Below are 23,284 nucleotides of genomic sequence, written 5' to 3' on the forward strand. Positions count from 1 at the left end.
GACACCAGTCATCTTAAGGGGAATGTTTACCTAATGTCTGATTAATTCTACTATCTTTGGTTACAAAGATCATAGATTTATTTATTAGCAGAAGTTTGGCTTGGTCTACTTGTTAACAGCTCACTGACTGTCACATAAGCGGGCTTTCAGGCAACATCTTTTCTTATGAAACCTTTAAAGTACAAACTAGCATGATTACAGCACTTAACTTCTCATGATGGCAGGAACTGAAGGTTACTTTTGCTCTGGTATGTTCTCCTTTATATTCTGTCTCTCCATTTGAATTATTAGACTCTATTGAATGCCCAAGCACAATAAGTTTCAGCTGATGTATTTGAGTATATATCTAAGTTAGATCAACATTTACCTCTGCTATGATCTATACCACAAATTAGCTAGGTGAGTCACTTACCTCGATTTTCTAATCTTTCAAAATAAGGCTAGACTAAATAATCTTTAGGATAACTCTCAGCTCTAGGATTCTTAGATGATATGGCTTTAAATTATCTAATTCTTAAGTCCAGTCACTTGCCATATTCATACCATAACTCACAAAAAGATTGTAACCTCTACACAATAAAGGTGCTGCACTCTGTAGCAGTAGCACTTCCTTATATAAAGTACACTTTGTTCTATATTGTTCACTAGCCATGCGAGACATTCAGTGACCAATTTACTTTTGGGGTAAATGGGCATCAATTGATTCTTCTGAGAAAGTTTGCTGGCCAGCATTTCAGTAAACAGCACACAGTTTAGAAGAGGAAGCAGCATGCAGGGGCAAAAGGCAGCCTCCACAGAGGCCACCTGGAGGAAAGATGCAGAGTCCTTGAGCCTGGTCCAGCCACCAACAGGCTCTACTGGGCTGCCAGCTACAAACAACTCTGCTGCCAGGGATATGGGAGGACACCTCTGTGGTCTCCTGAAGGATCCCTACATTGAACTCCACTCTTATAAACATTCCATGAGGAGATAAAGGAAAATCTGGCCACTCTTTCAAGTCATCAAGATCACTGAACTTTGAGAAGACTTTTTTTGACTTTTTGATTTTTAAAAATTGTTTACATGTTTATTAGAAAAGCAAACAAATGTGATTTTTTTTTGCTTTGTTTCCATTACTTAACTAATAAACTCAGTTTTTTAAAAAAAGAAAACTCACCATTTTCCCACTGGATTTCATTTCTGAAACACTCATTGTAAATGTTTTACTTCCCTTATCATATGTACAATAATGTTTAATCCATGTAAAACCAAGCGGCCCTGATGTAAGGAAACAAACATTACAGACTGTTAATAAATGATTTGTGTCTAAGTTTGTACAGTTTTTGAGGCTATGATACACAACTGAGTATCTCCATAGGCCATGAAAGTTTAGAATATTTACTGTGAGAAAGGCCAGTGTTGGGGAAGAGTGGTATGGGGTAAAGTGTCTTGGAATCAAACGTGGCTTTACTTGCAGCACTGATACTCCTTTGTAGCTCAAGAGTTACATTACCTCTGAATTTCAGTTATCTCAGTAAAAGTGACATATCTTACATTCCAAAGAGGTAGGAACAATGAGAAATAGCCTGAGTTACTATAACTGATATCCTTACTTATATCCTTGTTCTTTACTCTCAAAACTGCCAGAAACTCTACTAAAACTTTAGCCAGGTAATTTCATCAACTTTGCTTATAACCCTCCAGTGGTTTCCCACTTCACTCCAGGTAAAAACCAAACAGCTGGGGTGCCCAGGTGGCTCAGCAGGTTAAGCATTCAACTTCAGCTCAGTCATGATCTCACGGTTTGTGAGTTCAAGCTTTGCGTCAGGCTCTGTGTTGACAGCTGAGAGCCTGGAGCCTGCTTGGGATTCTCTGTCTCCCTCTCTCTCTGCCCCTTCCCTGCTCATGCTCTGTCTCTCTCTCTCTCTGTCTTTCTCTCAAAAATAAACATTAAAAGTATGAAGAGTTCAAAAAGGACTCAAAAAACAAAAGACGAAGAACCTATTACTATACACAATGGCCCTACATGTTCTGGCCCCTCATTACTGATCTGTCCTCGCATCTTACCACCTTCTGCCTTATATACTCTATATACTCTGCTCTAGGTACACTGCCCCTCCCCCTTGCTGATTATTGAACAGAGAGAATGCATTTCTACCCCAGGGCATTTGTACACCCTGTTCTTCTTCCAGCCTGAACTACTTTTCCTTCAGTTATCTGCATGGTTTGCATCGTTACTTTCTTCACATCTTTTCCTAAATGACACCTTTATAATACAGCCTTTCCTGCAGAGGTATCTAACATCTCAACACTCTTACCTTGATATTTCTTATATCTCTCTAGCTTTATTTTCTTCTTGGCAGTTATCACTATCTAAAACATGATAAGTTTTATGAATTTATTCTATTTATTGTTTGTTTCTGCCACTAGACTATAAAGCTCTATACAGCAGGAACATGTGTTGTTCTGCTCACTAGTTAGTATATTCTTTTCTTTTTTCTTTTTCTTTTTTTTTTTTTTTTGAGAGAGAGAGAGACAGAGACAGAGACAGAGAGTGCACATGTGAGTGGGGGAGAGGGGCAAGGAGAGAGAGAGAGAGAGAGAGAGAGAGAGAGAGAAAATCCCAAGCAGACTCCACACTCAGCAACAAGCCTGATGCGGGGCTGGATCCCACAACCCTGAAATAAAGAATCAGAAAGAAAGAGAGAGAGAGAGAGAGGGAGAGAAAATCCCAAGCAGACTCCACACTCAGCACCAAGCCTGATGCGGGGCTGGATCCCACAACCCTGAAATAAAGAATCAGAAAGAAAGAGAGAGAGAGAGGGAGAGAAAATCCCAAGCAGACTCCACACTCAGCACCAAGCCTGATGCGGGGCTGGATCCCACAACCCCAAAATAAAGAATCAGATGCTCAACCAACTGAGCCACCCAGGTGCCCCTTACTAGTATATTCTTAATCCTTAGAACAGGCCCAGACATTAGCTGTCTCTCAATAAATACTTGACAAATGAATGAAGGAATTAATCATTCATCTTTCTAAGACCTCATTGAACTTGGAGTTATTTCCTCTTACCACTAATCTGAAAAAAGTGAACTCAACTCCTTAAAGTAAAAATGACATTTAATTTTCATTTAAAAGAAAGCTATATATGTATAGTGCTCATTTTTACCCCTATAAATACTGTGCAACTCTTTCCCATAGCATACCATATTATTCTCCTATATTCTCCTTAAGGAATTAGATGCTGCTGCTTCACCAGGAATAGGGATGCACGGTGATTTAATTTTTCCATGACTAAGGTAGAAGACCTTCAGTTTTCCCACAGAGAAGCCAATTATCCTGTATTCAAAAGCCAGAGTGGGCTAATTGGGTTGAAAATGGTGTCCGTTTTCTCTACAACTTCTCCATCTAGGCTCCCATCCTGCTTAACACCTGGATCTTTCTAGCAACAATTATGTACAATATTATTGCTGGCTTAGTTTCATAACCATATATTTAAAAGTGAGAAATTGTAATGTAACAATGTACCACTTGATAAAGTGTTTCATGAGCCATTTGAATTTTTTTTCTATAATAACAGTGCCCTTGGTGTCATATTTAGCTTTAAAATACTTAAACAACTCCAGAGTTAAAATTATAGGGTATAGCTATATACTTTTTTAATCATAAAGGATTATTGTAATAAACTTCAATTCTGTTATAGGGCCATTTCACGCTATAATACTTAAGCATACTTGTTGATAATTCTGTTAGATGCAGTATAAAATACTTAAAGGCTTAGAGCTGATTAGTGGAAAGTGGCTGGATGAAAATACTTACAGTGACTTTATTACTTAAGAAGCAATTTATGAAGCAATATTAGCAATAATTTTTAAATAAAACTACTGTAATGCTCTGATGACATTTTATACCTAAATTGTTTTTTCCTGCCTCCATCTGAAGTATAGAACCTTGTGTATTTAATCTTCAAGTTTGTTGTACACACATGCTACTTCCTTTAAAGTTGCTTGGCACTAGGCCAGAGCAGAGCAGATGTTCTTAGACAAGAAATTCTGAAGTCCTTTAAAAAAAGTGTGGGAAAATAAAAATTTATTTTATCTCTACTGTTGCAAAATAAAACAAGCTTAATTATCTTACCCACTAATCATCTGAGGTTGCTCAGATGATGTTTGTGGAATGAGAGGAAATAACATTCACTAAATACCTACCAAGCGCCAACATTTTATCTAGAAACTTCTAAAGTCAGACATTATATAAGACTGATGCACACTACCTACTGCACTGAAGAGGCAGGTTAAGTCAGACATTATAAAGAGGATTTTACATATAAAAAATATAGCTTATGAGCTGGAGATGGTGCTACTTTCTCCATCAATAGGGCATGTGATTGAATTGTTATTTTTAGCAGAATAATACTTCTCAATAGTTGTTTTAAGAATCTAATGAGAAAAATCTAAATTGCACAAAATAGTAAATGTTCATGGTAAATATTATCCACCAATACTGATAATAGAGACATTTTATATATATTATCTCTATTCTTGCAACATCATTATTGGATGGGTATGAGTATTTTTCTTTTATAAATTAGAATACTGAGCTCAGAAAATTGTTTGTTCAAGTATCATCTAGTTAACAGGTGGCAAGCATGGAATTTCAACATAGTTCTGACTTTGGAACCCATGCTTTTCCTGTTTAAAATGAAATCCATTAGAATGCAATTTAATGTATGCCCAGAAATGGGTAACATAAAAACCACAGATCTAGGTAAAGTGAGGTTCTGTGTTCAAACTGCAATGATCTCCTACTACTACCCCATCACATCCATCTCCATTTATCACTCAATTTACAGCTTTCATATTTATGATCACTGGTTTCTAATTGCATGAGTGTGTCTTATGCCTTCCACTACAGAATAAAGACCCTGAAGCCAAATTTTTTATCTCATCTTCTATTCCCCACAGAACTTATTCATTCAGTATACAGCAATAGTACAATCAATATGTGAACTGGTTTGATTTTCTTATAAATGTTTTCAAATATACAAAGTGGAAAGGGGCTATGGATATTTGTCCCCTGTATAAAAATAATTCCATGGGTGCCTGGGTGGTCAGTAGGTTAACTGTCTGACTCTTGACTTTGGCTCGGGTTATAATCTCATAGTTCGTGAATTAGAGCCCTGCGCCTGGCTCTGGGCTGACAGTTCGTAGCCTGTTTGGATTGTCTCCCTCTCTCTCTGCCCCTCCCCCACTCGTGAGCATGCATGTGCACTCTCTCTTAAAATAAAATAAATTAAACAAAAATAATCCCAAAGGGATATAAATCCATTCATTTTTCTTTTAAAATCCCCAGGCAATGGGAAGTGAGGAGATGGTGAATACGAAAAGAAAGAAGGGAGGGATTATATTGGGGCATGAGAGCACTTTTGAAGTTGATGAATATGTTCATTGTTGTCAGTGGTCATAGTTTCACAGGTGCATATATATATATATATATATATATATATGGCAAAACTTATCAAATTATACATTTTAAATATCTGCAATTCATTGTATGCCAACTGTACCTCACTAAAGCTGTAAAAACAATGCAGGTGGATATGGAGAACACTGAGAGGAAATTTTCTTAGGGGCAGGAAGGCAACATGAAAGGAGAGCATGCTAAAGAAAGAAAGTGAGAGAGTCCAAATGTGCAAGTCTCAAAGGCCACACACCACTAAGGGGCCATCACAGGATGAGCACAACAAGTTAGCATTGTAGAGGGGTGTGCTGGAAGTGCCACAGAGGATGGATTACAGACAGGCAAACCTAGCGGCAGAAAGAGAACAATTATGAGGCCACTGTAAGACTGTGGAGATGAGAAGGTGTGGGTTCAAAGGTTACCAAGGAGATAAAATGGAAAGAGTGGGCCCCAAGTTACAGGGAGACAATGGAGTTAAGGAGTTAAGTATTTATTTCCAGTTTCCAGCCTAAGAAGGTGGGTGATATCATTTAAAGAGATAGCATATTTCAGGGGAAACATCAATATCAAAAAGGGCTTTATAATCATCTAGGACTGACCCAGAGGGGAAGTCATGTATCTTAAAACACAAGATACTAACATCAGATGGGTGCACAAAATACTGAATTTTGTCCACCGATGCAGTCTCCAAGTTACTCAAGGGCCTATGCTTATAGTCAGACTGAAATGTCCAACAAATGGAGAACAAGTAAACTACACCCTTGCCCAAGAGATGGACTAGCAAGTAGCAAATAAACATGATGTATTTGAAAATTAATGTACAAAATAATTTAGCTAGGTAATCCATCTTTCTTTTCTTAGAACAAAATATTGTGTACCCATAAGGATTTTAGCAACTGTGCAACACTGGGGAATAAAAACAAAAAAGAAAAAAGTCAAGCCATAAAACATTATTGAATTGTAATGAATAAAAAAAAAAACTTTAAGCAAGAGGATGGCACCTCCTCTACTACACACGTTTGAACAAGCCTCTCTATCAATACATTTTTCTGCTCAGCAAAATATTTTATTGATGCAAAATGTAAGCTCAATGTACCCTCACACTGAGGTTTTCAAATCTGAAGAAGTTATTCAAAACAAGTATTCAAAAATTTCTTTAGTGTCCTGAGTTAAATCCATATACCTTGTATGTGACAAATTAATTAGTTTTTTTTCATGAAATTATGGTGAAAGCAATGTATTATGGTCTAATTACAGAATAGCTAGGCAGGTCATTAGATTTATTTTGACATTCAAAGACAGCACACTGGTCAAAGTCGATCGTGATAAAAGAGAAAATCCTCAAATCCAGATCTCCTGAACCAGCAGCCCTCTATCATCTAACCTGTACAGTAACAGATATTTGCTGAGTTTGTTTGTTAGAACTAATCATTATTTGCTTGTACACTGCTATCCAACAAATGAGCATCACCTGAGTGAGAATGTCAAACATAAAGTGTGCTGGCATTTTAGTAATCATATTGCATTATGTCAAAACTTTCACAGCCAACCCAGAATCTCCAGCTTTCCCATCTCAAACCTTTTAACTGTAACATCTTACTAACTAACCAAAACAACTTCATTAATCTATCATCTACTGATATAGAGACTTCAGAGTAGTGCTACTCTATGTAGTTTTTGAGTCTCAATATATGAGAATAGTACAGAAAATAAAAATAAGCGTTTCAAAACTTGTACAGTGGTTTGGGATTACTGCAAAATTCAAGCACATGACTGTGTTTTACGGACAGATCCATAATGGATTGGAAATAAAGACAACTGTTCCTTTACCACAAACAGTAGGAGATTGGTGCATTAGGGTATGTCTGGTTTGAAACAGTTAATTTGGTCCAACTTGTTCCATTCAATGCAAGCACCATGCAGAAAGAGCCCTAGTTATACAAGTTTGGATGGGTTTTTATTAATTTTTGTGAGAAAAACTTTCTTAGTGTGAGGCAATTATAATAATGTCCTGTTGTGTCTGATGCTTATTTCCTAACCTCGGGAAGTAAAGAGTGCCAATTTGACATTACATGATTGCCAATTTTACTCCTAAAAACTGATGGAGCACAATTAAATGAAATAATGCTGTGGGAAAAGAAAAGTATTATAGTCACCAGGATGATTCATACTGATAAAGGCTTTGAATTTCAATTTTTCATCAAACTTTAAATTGAGATTAGCTATCACAATGAAACTCTAAAACTGAACTCATGTTACCATACCATCAGTGAAGGTTGTAAGTTCCAAGTTCAATAATATGCCAACTTGGAGATCCTGATGGCGAAATGTGGAAAAACTTCCTCACTTTGATGGTGGTAGTGGGAGAGCAGACTAAATATGATAAAGCTGTAAGGAACTGTAGTCTCCCTATTTGAAGGAAAAAACACTAACCAAGTCAAATCTCACAGAAACAGAATGTTAATTATAAGAGACATTAAGTTACATCTTTGTGACTCACGTTTCTCCTGGACATAAAGGTAGCCTTCCATTGTCCACTGGCTGGGTGGTCTGTAATCTTGGTTGGCAGATTTCATTCTTTGCATCAACCGCTCTACTTCTTGTCGAGTACTTTCAAAATTATTCCTTGTCTTTAAGTAAATAGAAACAACAATTTCATTCATTGTTTCCTACCAGTTTTGAGGAACTTCCAGTCTAAAGTTTCAAAACTACAAATGGTGCAAAGGATAACTCTGATTCTCTCAGCACTATACACCACATCGTTGATCGTACATGCTGAGTCCTATGGTCTGATTTTGAATTGCCTTAGTGAAACTTTCCTGAATAAGCTTCTGCATGTTTTTCATTTTTTTAAATCTGTGTGTGTGGGGGGTGCATGTATATACTTTATTCCTATTTCCTACTCTAACAATATTCCTTAGGGTTCAAATCATAACATTTAAAAATGTAATATTTATGAAATAGAGTTTTATATTCATTAATACCTAAGGTAAAAAAGCAGACTTATCTTGAAATAGTAATCATGAGGTCAGTGTATAAATTAACTCATAAAAACAAATGGGTTTCCATCGTGTGTATGTATACACACACACACACACACACACACACACACATATCACAACTTTATCTATTCATCCATCAATGGACATTTGGGCTCTTTCCATACTTGGCTAATGTTGATAGTGCTGCTATAAACATTGGGGTGCATGTGTCCCTTCGAAACAGCATACCTGTATACCTTGGATAAATACCTAGTAGTGCAATTGCCGGGTCTTGGATGTAAATTAAAAAGATAAATTAAATAAATTAAAAACAAAAAACAACAAAAAACGAATGGGTTTCCTAGTTGTAACATCTTCTATTACAAAAAATAGTTTACTCACATTACAGCAAGTTTACTTAAGGTAAGACATAGAAAGCTTAAAGCTTTTCTCTCTCTTTTGTATTCAGGCTACATTATTTCAATAATACATTTGGAAGCAAGCAATATGTTTGGAAATATAAAAATTATCACCACCCAACTCTAAAATTTGTTATGGCCCATGATAAAATAATTGAATCCCAAAGTAAGTTAGGAAAATTTTCTTGTCACTTTTGCTACTTTTTAAACTTTTTTTTTCAAATTCTTTTAAACATAAGTATCAGAAAAATTTCCAATTCTTTACATTCCTCTCTTGTTCTTGAATCGCAGGAATCTTAATACAAATATTTTGGCCTTTATCATTTTCCCTTTTAGTATTTACGAAGAAGTCCAAATGCGTTCCATATTGAAAAACAATGAAATGGCTTGCATGTGAAACTGATTCTGCTAGAAAATCTAGATTAAAAAAAAAGCTAAAACCCAAAATATAAATTAAATAAATCCAATTACCTATTTCTCATGGGACATTCCAACTCCATAGTTCCATTTATTGAACATCTCCACAATGGCAAGAATCAGATAAGCAGTGAAAGACAAGCTTTTTATAGAAAAAGATGTGAAAACTTTCCAAACTATTTTGGCTATAGAGTACTAGATTATCAGGGTTTCAGAAATAAGTTCATTCATACAAAATTCTCAACAGTTAGAACTTTCTTGTCAGGTTCAATAATCCAATAATGGATTGGATACGTTTTTGTATTTTTTTTTAATGTAAGTGATGTTAATCATCTGCAAATCTGAATTTATATAACTATGAAACTGGACATTAAAAGGATTAGACAACTTACAAAATAAACTCTAACAAAAATATGATGTTTGTAAATAATTCTCAATTAAGCTTTAAAGCAATTATTATGAGTCCTTAAAAACCATATTCAAATTAATTATTATTATTCAAATTCAAATAAAAATATCATATTTGTTATATACACTTTGAGAGAGAAAAAGGACATTCCTTCAGTGCTTAAGTACAACCTCTTAATTTCACAAATATAGAAATGTTACCCTTTCAGAAAGTAAGACTTGCCAGAGGTCACTCAGTAAATCAATGAGAACACTGAATAAAGGCAAAAGTTTCCAACCTTCCAAGTATCTATTATGTATATCTCAGTAATATTTATTTCTATGAAACTTGCCAGCATAACTTTTTCTAACATATGATTAGCTCTTTCCTGGTATACTTTTAACCAGGAGCTAGAAAAAAAAATATTTTAATAAATTTATTAAATGGCTTTTCTAAATTAGGTAAATTTTTGACCTACTCCAAGGTTTGGCTGTATTATAATTAGTTTCCTTGTCATCATCTGATTCACTAAGGAGAGACAGTAAAAATAGGTATAGTCTTACGTTCTGCAAGTTGAACTGAAGCTGTTGCTTATATGGTGCAAATTCTTGGGCGAGTTCGTATCCCTCGTGGTAAAAAGTAAATAAACCCTGCAAGAATGACAAAAGCTGCAAACACAGAGAAATGAAAGAAACTATGAAAATATGTTTTAAAAAAAGATGACCACCAAACATAATAAATTGGGAAATTATATTTCATTCTAATTCCTCAACCTAATAAATTTTCAACTCCCTTTGTTTGGCAAGCAGACACTAGAGTTATGAATGTGAAACAAACCACAAAAACTAATTTTTACTTCATTTTTGGTAAACAGTGACTGGGACAGTTGTTCTATTAACTATTCTACTATTCAAATGCATTGAAGAAATAGCCAGGACAGACCATTAGGATAAAAGCCAAAGTGACATAGTTCCTACCTTAGAAGAGCTTCTAACCCAAACAGAGAGATAAACATGTGCAGATGTGAGGAAGACAAACCAGCAAATTAGAGATAAGGAGTACCCAAGGGAAGGAATAAGAATTTGGCCAGATAAAATTAAGAAAATTTTCTCAAGGTGGCAGTACTGATGTGGGTATTAAATAGACAACATTTCAGCAAGTAGTAAGAAGAACTGAAATCAGAGGGAAGAGTTGAACAACAACCTGGAACTGGATACAGATCTTTCATTAAAGAATTAGAGTAAAATCCTCTTTAGGAAACCACAATGTCTATTATCCTAACCTTCCAATCCCAAACTCATATGTACTTATTTATTAGGGTCTAATTCATAAAGCAAGAGTGGTTCTCCATTACAGGACATGGTTGTTTACAGAGAGTAATCACAACTGAAACATTATTAACTTTCTTCATTTAATTCACTGGGATTTTTATTACAAACTTCTCCACCAATTTGATCTCTTCCTACAATAGAGTTAGAAAATACTTTTGAGAAATAATGCTTTTAAAAATTTTTTTAATGTTTATTTAATTTTGAGAGAGAGAGAGAGTGTGAGTGGGGGAGGGGCAGAGAGAGAGGGAGACACAGAATCCGAAGCAGGCTCCTGGCTCTGAGTTGTCAGCACAGAGCCCGATGAGGGGCTCGAACCCATGAACTGTGATATTATGCCCTGAACTGAAGTCAGACACTTAACCAACTGAGCCACCCAGGCGCCCCATGGTTTTTTTTTTTTTTTTAATTCAAACAGCATATTATGCCGGTAAGCTACTATTTGGAACTAAAGAAGAAATACAGTTTGAAATTTTGATATGTGAATGAACACCCCACCATTTCCTATGTCTGGGGATTCGGCGTAAGCACCAAGTGGTATATGTGTTATAATTTCCAAGAAATAACTACTGGTTCTATCTGGAAACAAGGACTTAATGCTTTCCTCCTATAGCAAGTCAACATCTTACTAAGTTATGCTCATGTCAGAAAGCAAGTACTTTCAAATTGGTTTTAAGTTGTTATATTTTATTTTTTATTTATTTATTTTTTTTTGCTTTATGAAATTTATTGAAAAATTGGTTTCCATACAACACCCAGTGCTCGTCCCAAAAGGTGCCCTCCTCAATACCCATCACCCACCCTCTCCTCCCTCCCACCCCCCATCAACCCTCAGTTTGTTCTCAGTTTTTAACAGTCTCTTATGCTTTGGCTCTCTCCCATTCAAACCTCTTTTTTTTTTTTCCTTCCCCTCCCCCATGGGTTCCTGTTAAGTTTCTCAGGATCCACATAAGAGTGAAACCATATGGTATCTGTCTTTCTCTGTATGGCTTATTTCACTTAGCATCACACTCTCCAGTTCCATCCACGTTGCTACAAAAGGCCATATTTCATTTTTTCTCATTGCCACGTAATATTCCATTGTGTATATAAACCACAATTTCTTTATCCATTCATCAGTTGATGGACATTTAGGCTCTTTCCATAATTTGGTTATTGTTGAGAGTGCTGCTATGAACATTGGGGTACAAGTGGCCCTATGCATCAGTACTCCTGTATCCCTTGGATAAATTCCTAGCAGTGCTATGGCTGGGTCATAGGGTAGGTCTATTTTTAATTTTCTGAGGAACCTCCACACTGCTTTCCAGAGCGGCTGCACCAATTTGCATTCCCACCAACAGTGCAAGAGGGTTCCCGTTTCTCCACATCCTCGCCAGCATCTATAGTCTCCTGATTTGTTCATTTTGGCCACTCTGACTGGCGTGAGGTGATACCTGAGTGTGGTTTTGATTTGTATTTCCCTGATAAGGAGCGACGCTGAACATCTTTTCATGTGCCTGTTGGCCATCCGGATGACTTCTTTAGAGAAGTGTCTATTCATGTTTTCTGCCCATTTCTTCACTGGGTTATTTGTTTTTCGGGTGTGGAGTTTGGTGAGCTCTTTATAGATTTTGGATACTAGCCCTTTGTCCGATATGTCATTTGCGAATATCTTTTCCCATTCTGTTGGTTGCCTTTTAGTTTTGTTGGTTGTTTCCTTGGCTGTGCAGAACCTTTTTATCTTCAAAAGGTCCCAGTAATTCACTTTTGCTTTTAATTCCCTTGCCTTTGGGGATGTGTCGAGTAAGAGATTGCTACGGCTGAGGTCAGAGAGGTCTTTTCCTGCTTTCTCCTCTAAGGTTTTGATGGTTTCCTGTCTCACATTTAGGTCCTTTGTCCATTTTGAGTTTATTTTTGTGAATGGTGTGAGAAAGTGGTCTAGTTTCAACCTTCTGCATGTTGCTGTCCAGTTCTCACAGCACCATTTGTTAAAGAGGCTGTCTTTTTTCCATTGGATGTTCTTTCCTGCTTTGTCAAAGATGAGTTGGCCATACGTTTGTGGGTCTAGTTCTGGGGTTTCTATTCTATTCCATTGGTCTATGTGTCTGTTTTTGTGCCAATACCATGCTGTCTTGATGATGACAGCTTTGTAGTAGAGGCTAAAGTCTGGGATTGTGATGCCTCCTGCTTTGGTCTTCTTCTTCAAAATTCCTTTGGCTATTCGGGGCCTTTTGTGGCTCCATATGAATTTTAGGATTGCTTGTTCTAGTTTCGAGAAGAATACTGGTGCAATTTTGATTGGGATTGCATTGAATGGGTAAACTGCTTTGGATAGTATTGACATTTTAACCATATTTATTCTTTCAATCCATGAGCAGGGAATGTCTTTCCATTTCTTTAAATCTTCGTCAATTTCCTTCATAAGCTTTCTATAGTTTTCAGCATACAGATCCTTTACATCTTTGGTTAGATTTATTCCTAGGTATTTTATGCTTCTTGGTGCAATTGTGAATGGGATCAGTTTCTTTATTTGTCTTTCTGTTGCTTCATTGTTAGTGTATAAGAATGCAACTGATTTCTGTACATTGATTTTGTATCCTGCAACTTTGCTAAATTCATGTATCAGTTCTAGCAGACTTTTGGTGGAGTCTATCGGATTTTCCATGTATAATATCATGTCATCTGCAAAAAGCGAAAGCTTGACTTCATCTTTGCCAATTTTGACGCCTTTGATTTCCTTTTGTTGTCTGATTGCTGATGCTAGAACTTCCAGCACTATGTTAAACAGCAGCGGTGAGAGTGGGCATCCGTGTCGTGTTCCTGATCTCAGGGAAAAAGCTCTCAGTTTTTCCCCGTTGAGGATGATGTTAGCTGTGGGCTTTTCATAAATGGCTTTTATGATCTTTAAGTATGTTCCTTCTATCCCGACTTTCTCAAGGGTTTTTATTAAGAAAGGTGCTGGATTTTGTCGAAGGCCTTTTCTGCATCGATTGACAGGATCATATGGTTCTTCTCTTTTTTTTTGTTAATGTGATGTATCACGTTGATTGATTTGCGAATGTTGAACCAGCCCTGCATCCCAGGAATGAATCCCACTTGATCATGGTGAATAATTCTTTTTATATGCCGTTGAATTCGATTTGCTAGTATCTTATTGAGAATTTTTGCATCCATATTCATCAGGGATATTGGCCTGAAGTTCTCTTTTTTTACTGGGTCTCTGTCTGGTTTAGGAATCAACGTAATACTGGCTTCATAGAATGAGTCTGGGAGCTTTCCTTCCCTTTCTATTTCTTGGAATAGCTTGAGAAGGATAGGTATTATCTCTGCTTTAAACGTCTGGTAGAACTCCCCTGGGAAGCCATCTGGTCCTTGACTCTTATTTGTTGGGAGATTTTTGATAACCGATTCAATTTCTTCGCTGGTTATGGGTCTGTTCAAGCTTTCTATTTCCTCCTGATTGAGTTTTGGAAGAGTGTGGGTGTTCAGGAATTTGTCCATTTCTTCCAGGTTGTCCAATTTGTTGGCATATAATTTTTCATAGTATTCCCTGATAATTGTTTGTATCTCTGAGGGATTGGTTGGCATAATTCCATTTTCATTCATGATTTTATCTGTTTGGGTCATCTCCCTTTTCTTTTTGAGAAGCCTGGCTAGAGGTTTGTCAATTTTGTTTATTTTTTCAAAAAACCAACTCTTGGTTTCGTTGATCTGCTCTACAGTTTTTTTAGATTCTATATTGTTTATTTCTGCTCTGATCTTTATTATTTCTCTTCTTCTGCTGGGTTTAGGCTGCCTTTGCTGTTCTGCTTCTATTTCCTTTAGGTGTGCTGTTAGATTTTGTATTTGGGATTTTTCTTGTTTCTTGAGATAGGCCTGGATTGCAATGTATTTTCCTCTCAGGACTGCCTTCGCTGCGTCCCAAAGCGTTTGGCTTGTTGTATTTTCATTTTCGTTTGTTTCCATATATTTTTTAATTTCTTCTCTAATTGCCTGGTTGACCCACTCATTCGTTAGTAGGGTGTTCTTTAACCTCCATGCTTTTGGAGGTTTTCCAGACTTTTTTCTGTGGTTGATTTCAAGCTTCATAGCATTGTGGTCTGAAAGTAAGCATGGTATAATTTCAATTCTTGTAAACTTATGAAGGGCTGTTTTGTGACCCAGTATATGATCTATCTTGGAGAATGTTCCATGTGCACTCGAGAAGAAAGTATATTCTGTTGCTTTGGGATGCAGAGTTCTAAATATATCTGTCAAGTCCATCTGATCCAATGTCTCATTCAGGGCCCTTGTTTCTTTATTGACCGTGTGTCTAGATGATCTATCCATTTCTGTAAGTGGGGTGTTAAAGTCCCCTGCAATTACCACATTCTTATCAATAAGGTTGCTTATGTTTATGAGTAATTGTTTTATATATTTGGGGGCTCCGGTATTCGGCGCATAGACATTTATAATTGTTAGCTCTTCCTGATGGATAGACCCTGTAACTATTATATAATGTCCTTCTTCATCTCTTGTTACAGCCTTTAATTTAAAGGCTAGTTTGTCTGATATAAGTATGGCTACTCCAGCTTTCTTCTGGCTTCCAGTCGCATGATAAATAGTTCTCCATCCCCTCACTCTCAATCTAAAGGTGTCCTCCGGTCTAAAATGAGTCTCTTGTAGACAGCAAATAAATGGGTCTTGTTTTTTTATCCATTCTGATACCCTATGTCTTTTGGTTGGCGCATTTAATCCATTTACATTCAGTGTTATTATAGAAAGATACGGGTTTAGAGTCATTGTGATGTCTGTATGTTTTATGCTTGTAGTGATGTCTCTGGGACTTTGTCTCACAGGGTCCCCCTTAGGATCTCTCGTAGGGCTGGTTTAGTGGTGACAAATTCCTTCAGTTTTTGTTTGTTTGGGAAGACCTTTATCTCTCCTTCTATTCTAAATGACAGACTTGCTGGATAAAGGATTCTTGGCTGCATATTTTTTCTGTCTAGCACCCTGAAAATCTCGTGCCAATTCTTTCTGGCCTGCCAAGTTTCAAAAGAGAGATCCGTCACGAGTCTTATAGGTCTCCTTTTATATGTGAGGGCACGTTTATCCCTTGCTGCTTTCAGAATTTTCTCTTTATCCTTGTATTTTGCCAGTTTCACTATGATATGTCGTGCAGAAGATCGATTCAAGTTACGTCTGAAGGGAGTTCTCTGTGCCTCTTGGATTTCACTGCCTTTTTCCTTCCCCAGTTCAGGAAAGTTCTCAGCTATGATTTCTTCAAGTACCCCTTCGGCACCTTTCCCTCTCTCTTCCTCCTCTGGGATACCAATTATGCGTATATTATTTCTTTTTAGTGTATCACTTAGTTCTCTAATTCTCCCCTCATACTCCTGGATTTTTTTATCTCTCTTTTTCTCAGCTTCCTCTTTTTCCATAACTTTATCTTCTAGTTCACCTATTCTCTCCTCTGCCTCTTCAAGCCGAGCTGTGGTGGTTTCCATTTTGTTATGCATTTCGTTTAAAGCGTTTTTCAGCTCCTCGTGACTGTTCCTTAGTCCCTTGATCTCTGTAGCAAGAGATTCTCTGCTGTCCTGTATACTATTTTCAAGCCCAGCGATTAATTTTATGACTATTATTCTAAATTCACTTTCTGTTATATTATTTAAATCCTTTTTGATCAGCTCATTAGCTGTTGTTATTTCCTGGAGATTCTTCTGAGGGGAATTCTTCCGCTTGGTCATTTTGGATAGTCCCTGGTGTGGTGAGGACCTGCAGGGCACTTCCCCTGTGCTGTGGTGTATAACTGGAGTTGGTGGGCGGGGCCACAGTCCGACCTGATGTCTGCCCCCAGCCCACCGCTGGGGCCACAGTCAGACTGGTGTGTGCCTTCTCTTCCCTTCTCCTAGGGGCAGGATTCACTGTGGGGTGGTGTGGCTCGTCTGGGCTACTTGCACCCTGCCAGGCTTGTGATGCTGAGGATCTGGCGTATTAGCTGGGGTGGGTAGGCAAGGTGCCCGGGGGCAGGAGGGGCAGGCTTAGATTGCTTCTCCTTAGGTGATCCACTTCAGGAGGGGCCCTGTGGCAGCGGGAGGGAGTCAGATCCGCTGCCGGAGGTTTGGCTCCGCAGAAGCGCAGAGTTGGGTGTTTGCGGGGAGAGAGCAAGTTCCCTGCTAGGAACCGGTTCCCTTTGGGATTTCAGCTGGGGGATGGGCGGGGGAGATGGCGCTGGCGAGCACCTTTGTTCCCCACCAAACTGAGCTCTGTTGTCAGGGGGCTCAGCAGCTCTCCCTCCCTTTGTCCTCCAGCCTTCCCGCTTTCCGAGCAGAGCTGTTAATTTATGACCTCCCAGACGCTAAGTCGCGCTTGTTGTGGGAACACAGTCCGTCAGGCCCCTCTGCTTTTGCAAGCCAGACTCGGGGGCTCTGCTTGGCTGGCGAGCCGCCCCTCCGCCCCGGCTCCCTCCCGCCAGTCCGTGGAGCGCACACCGCCTCGCCGCCCTTCCTACCCTCTTCCGTGGGCCTCTCGTCTGCGCTTGGCTCCGGTGACTCCGTTCTGCTAATCCTCTGGCAGTTTTCTGGGTTATTTAGGCAGGTGTAGATGGAATCTAAGTGATCAGCAGGATGTGCGGTGAGCCCAGCGTCCTCCTAAGCCGCCATCTTGCCAAGTGTCAAGTTGTTATATTTTAAAGACTTCCTTTCTCTTGTTTAACAATTCCTGATGCCAAAATGTATTGTTTTCCAATTTTATAATTATTTTACACTGTCAATTATATATCAACAGATAATTACTATCAAAACTAAATACTCAATAGATTATCCTTTGCTAAAATGATGTAGATATGCTGAAATATCCAATATATAGTGTGCACATATTGTGGCCTAATTAAAAAGAACTATATCTTAAAATAGGGTTAAGAATATCTTTAATTTTTTGAAATTTGGATACACAGATTTGTAAGTTTTCAGAGACAAATAAGAAGTATACTTCTTTTGAAGTATATACTTTTGAAGTATATAGAAAACTAGTCTTTTAAATTTTAAATATATGAATAATAGTTTATGAAGTAGTTTGAAGGAGTATTATTTCATGTTTTAATGTCTACAATTGGTCTCCAATTAAACTATCTTATTAGCTACATGCCATACAAGGAAGATGCTATTCTAATATTATCCTAAGTATACAGAATTTAATTAAACTTATAAAGAAGATAAGAATACATATAGTAAGTATTCCTATAAAACATCAAATTCCCCAAGATCTGTCTAAATAAATAAACCTATTGGCATCTTCTAGCAGAATTCAGAGATTTGCTCAGTAGCAGACAATACATGCTAAGCATCCCTTAGGGAAACAACAATTTGGAGGGAGGTACAAAAAAATTATCTACAAAGACCCACCCACATTTTCCTTTTGTTCCACACCTACTTTGCAAGCATTTTTTGTGAAAGTTTAAAGACCACATGTATGAAATAACTGCCACTAGATGGCAGTAGAGTCAAACTTTTTAAGGCTTGAATAACTACTAGTTTATTTTATTCTCAACAGATTCCATGAGGCTAAATTAAGGTAACTTAATAGGACAGCCTAAAAAGCTTAAGAATTCCATTTCATATATGCTGTTTTCTGTGTTCAATTGGACTGAGTGGGTGGAGCAGTGTGGGAAAGATTACTGTCTCAGCTTACCTTAAAGTAAATCTGAACTTTAAAATAATAATAACTAAAAACTACTGAAGAGATAGATTAGGTTTTCATATTAAATCATTTTTATCACCAGAAAAGCTTTACATAGCACTTTATTATTCCCAAGGATTTTAGAATCAAATAACTATTTGCGACTCCAATAACCTGACCAAATATAAATGTTGACACTACATTTACAGATAATCATTTAGCAAAAATCACTGTAAGACAGCAAAGGAAAAACATTCATAATTCCCCATCCCATCAATCACCAGGTTTCAAGTCTTAAGGACCCACAGTTATCATCGATCCTGTGAATGGAAAAGAAAAGTAAGAAAAGGGGCTGCGGCTAGCATGGGAGTGAGGAGAAGAGCCCTGAAGCAACTGATGCAATAATTCCTGGACTGTTGCTCAAAATAAGAAGAACTGAGATGTAAAGACTCTTATAATGTGATCCATTCCTTATCTCCTAAGAAGTTGGTCACTGAAAATCCTAGGGAATCCACTAACGAAACTACTAGAACTGATAAGCAAGTTCAGCAACACTGCAGGATACAAGATCAATATATAAAAATCAACTTTATTTCTATATACTTGGAATGAATAATCTGAAAATGAAATTAAAGAATCCCATTCATGATAGTTTCAAAAGAATAAAATACCAAAGAATAATTTTTAAGTATAAATTTATAACTTGAAAAGTATAAAACACTGTTTAAGGAATTAAAGACAGTTTAAATAAAAGGCAAATACTTCATGTTCATTAATCAGAAGATTTAATACTGTTAACACGGCAATACTCCCCAAATGATGTGTAGATTTAATGCAATCCCTATGAGAAGCCTAGCTGACTTCTTTATAATAAGAAGTGACAAGCTGATGCTAAAATTCATATGGAATTGCAAGGAACCCAGACCATCAAAACAATCTTGAAAAAGAAGAACAAAGTATTTAGACTCACACTTCTCAATTTCAAAACTTAATGCGAGGCAATGGTAATCAATATAGTGTGATACTGGCACAAGTATAGACATTAAATCAATGAAAAAGAATTGAGAATTTAGAAATAAGCCCACATATCAAGGTCAACTTATTTTCAACAAGGACAACAAGACCTTTCAAGGGATAAAGAATAGTCTTTTCAGCAAATGTTTCTTGAACCACTGGATAACCATATGCCAAAGAATGAAGTTGGAACCTTACTTCACACCATTGACAAAAGTTAACTTGAGATGACTTAATTGTATGGTATGTGAATTACATCCCAATTAAGGCTACTTTAAAAAATAAAATTTACTTCAGAATACTGAATTTACACAGAATACTATAATGCAGTGAAAGAAATCCAAATCTAATATAAAACCTCTACATTTGGCGACTGGAAACTCTATGATTGGCAACATAGGGAAAAGGCATCAATTTTCATCCAAGTATCCAGCCTGTGAATTATTAAACTTGTACTTTCTGCTATTCCTTATTCAGAGGAAACAGAGATAAATATCTTAGATGACAGTCTCAAAATAACCATTAAGTGCTTTAAGTTTAATACTTAGATATTCAGAGTAATTTATTGAATGGAAATGAAACAGTATAAAAATATAATCAAATAAACAACAGGTGCTGGTGAGGATTCAAAGAAAGGGGAACCCTTTTACACTGCTGGTGAGAATGTTAAACTGGTGCAGCCACTCTGGAAAATAGTATGGAGGTCTCTCAAAAAGTTAAAAATGGAGCTACCCTATAATCCTATTCACTATCTAACTGCTTTTGCAGTAAATTCTATTCACTATCTAACTGTTTTTGCAAATTGGAAATTTTCAGTAGCAGTAGCCAGAACTAAATCCAAGGACCAATACAGATTTTAAGATAGGTTGGCTTTATTGTTTCATTTTTATAGAATAACTGTATTTAGGTTTTTAGCAAATTTAACCCTCAGGCCTACAAAGTTTTGAAAAAATAAATGACATCGTCTTATTTGCTCACTATAATTTACCCGAAGTTAAATTTTATATATTAAAGCTAATGTATATTGAAAACGCAAAAAGGTTTTACTTTCAAGACTGCAGGTCTATATATTATCTGACTTTAATTTAGTATGTAATATTTAGTAATTTAATTAATTTAGTTATTCAAACTTTAGACAACCCAAGAAGTATTTTCTAGTATACTTCATGATATAAGAAGCATATTAAGCAGATTAAGTGAAATTTTCTTTAGCAAGAGATTTAAAATTAAAGTTAGGAGACTCAGGACAGAATATCAAAAACAGTATTTTTAGTTTACACATAATGGTTTATTTTTTGTCATTTTAAAAAATATTTGCTTATATTAGAAAGAGAGAGAGTGTGTGTGCCTAGTGGGGCAGGAGCAGAGAGAGAGGGAGACAAAGAATCTCAAGCAGGCTCCATACTATCAGCACAGAGCCAGACACAGGGCTCAAACTCACAAACTGTGAGATAATGACCTGAGCCTAAATCAAATGTCAGATGCCTAACCGACTGAGCCACCGAGGTGGCCCAATAATGGTTTATTTTCATTTTTCATATTTTAAATATAATACAAAAAGACTAAAATGAAGTCTAAAAAGAATAATAAAAACATACTCTTACAGCATTTAGATGTGTATTTTTAAAAAAGCATATTAAAATTTAAAAAATGTGCTTTTGAAAAAGTTCTATCTGACCTTGAAGTCACACTAAAAAACTCGTTAATATTATTTTTGTATCTAATGCTAATAGTCAATGTGAAGGCTCTATACCAGCTGAAAACTTACTGATGCTAATGATGCACCAGGCACTTGCTCTGTATGTTACCTGCATTGGTTGCACCTTACCACAATCCTGGAAACTACAATTTTTTATTTCCAATTTACAGATAAAAACCTAAGGTACACAGAGTGAAAAACAAGCCAGATTTATACAGCTGTTAAGACTGGAGCCAAATTCCATCTTATATATAATGGCCTCTCAGCCATTATACTTGTCTGTCAATTAATGAAAAGGGTGGATCAACTGCAGCCAAGGGGAGGGGGCAACTTTTTAAAAAAGATGATTAAAAAAGGATGGAAGAATGAATAAATGCACAGTTATGTACAGTGATTCAAGCACCTTTACCAAAGTAAAGATCAATCTCCTATTTTCAAGGAATTAAAATACTTGCTTTACAATACAATGTTTTGTAGTCATATATTTTATTTGGTCAGAGCAAGTGTTAAGGAAGGACTAATTTTTGTAATCAGGTAACTTACAACACAGTAAGTTGATACTATACAGGATGTCAGCTTTGGGTTCTGGATTCCTGTGTCTCCCTCTCTTTAAGTTTGTGACCTCAGGCAACTAACAGTCTTTCTGTGACTTAATTTCCTCATCTGGAAAAATAGCAAGTACCTAATAATAAACCTATCTTGTGGGCCATGTGAAATAACACAGAGAAAACACATTACACATAATAGTTGCCCACAAAACTTTAGTTCCAGCTAAGTTTGCAAAAGAATGTAATCAAAACATACACAAACTGCAGCTGAATGAACCATAAGGGAGTTAAGTCATAAAAAGATTCTTTGGGCTTCTGAGCCACAAACTTTCCTGTACCACAATGTATTTCAAATACACCAGGGCTCAACTCTCTGAGGTAAGCTGTTCATGATCAGCATACTTCAGAAGCTTTTCCCTCTAATCTCTCAAAATTCTCATAAGCTCCAAGCAACCCTGAGAAGAAGGAGGATCTTAAGAACAAGATTCAGGAGATGATGTTTTTCTCTCTCTGATCTTTTCCTCCCATACTAGACCTGAACTCACATATCATGCTGCCAAATCTGAAAGGACGTTTTTTAGCATTGTTTCACAGAAACATAATGTGAATAAATGCAAACCAATGTGAAAACTTAAGTTTCCTAGTAGCCACATAAACAAAACAAAACAAAACAAAACAAAACAAATAACAAAAAACAAAAACACAAACTTGGGACAGCTGGGTGGCTCAGTCGGTTAAGCATCCGACTTTGGCTCAGGTCATGATCTCATGGTTTGTGAGTTTGAGCCCCGTGTCGGGCTCTGTGCTATCAGTTCAGAGCCTGGAGCTTGCTTCAGATTCTGTGTCTCCCTCTTTCTCTGTCCCTCCCCCACTTACACTCTGTCTCTCTCTGTCTCTCAAAAAATGAATAAATGGTAAAAAATTAAAAAAAACACACAAACTTTTAAACCAAGTGAAATTTATTATGTTGTTTAACACAATTTATCCAATATATTATCATGTCAATATTTAAGCAATATAAAAGCTATTTTAATGAGATAGTTTATATACTTTTTTGTATCAAACCTTTGTAATCTAGTAGGTGTTTCCTATTTACAGCCCACCTTATTCTAGACTTTCATTTTGAATGTCTGATAGCCATGTGTGGCTATTTGCTACCACACTAAATAGTGTTAACTACGCTACTACAATCACCTTCTATGTAAGATATATAAATGGGGGGGGAAACCCCAGTTAACTATAATCACTTTCTATGTAAGATAAGATATATAAATGGGGGGGGGACCATTAAAATTATATATCTAATGAATACTAAGTTTAAAAAGCTTATTTTCTGTATACTGTTAAAATAATTATATAGTTTAATAAAAAACATAAATGCCCCCTGTTTTTCTATGTATTTGAACCAACTTTTC

The 23,284-nt window shown here is 36.7% G+C and overlaps 1 protein-coding gene across 1 annotated transcript in view; it reads right to left on the minus strand.

Annotated features, from left to right (window-relative positions):
* Positions 1 to 23,284, minus strand: part of ARHGAP42 (Rho GTPase activating protein 42) — a 326,220-nt gene that overhangs the window by 67,276 nt on the left and 235,660 nt on the right. Inside the window, exons 7-9 of the mRNA XM_047877771.1 lie at positions 10,209 to 10,313; positions 7,941 to 8,070; positions 1,157 to 1,257 (exon numbers count right to left, since the gene is read on the minus strand). Of these exons, the coding sequence (XP_047733727.1) occupies positions 1,157 to 1,257; positions 7,941 to 8,070; positions 10,209 to 10,313 (336 nt within the window). The remainder of the gene's footprint in view (positions 1 to 1,156; positions 1,258 to 7,940; positions 8,071 to 10,208; positions 10,314 to 23,284) is intronic.

Source organism: Prionailurus viverrinus, chromosome D1, assembly GCF_022837055.1.
Source record: "Prionailurus viverrinus isolate Anna chromosome D1, UM_Priviv_1.0, whole genome shotgun sequence".
In the NCBI taxonomy this organism is placed as follows: domain Eukaryota; kingdom Metazoa; phylum Chordata; class Mammalia; order Carnivora; family Felidae; genus Prionailurus; species Prionailurus viverrinus.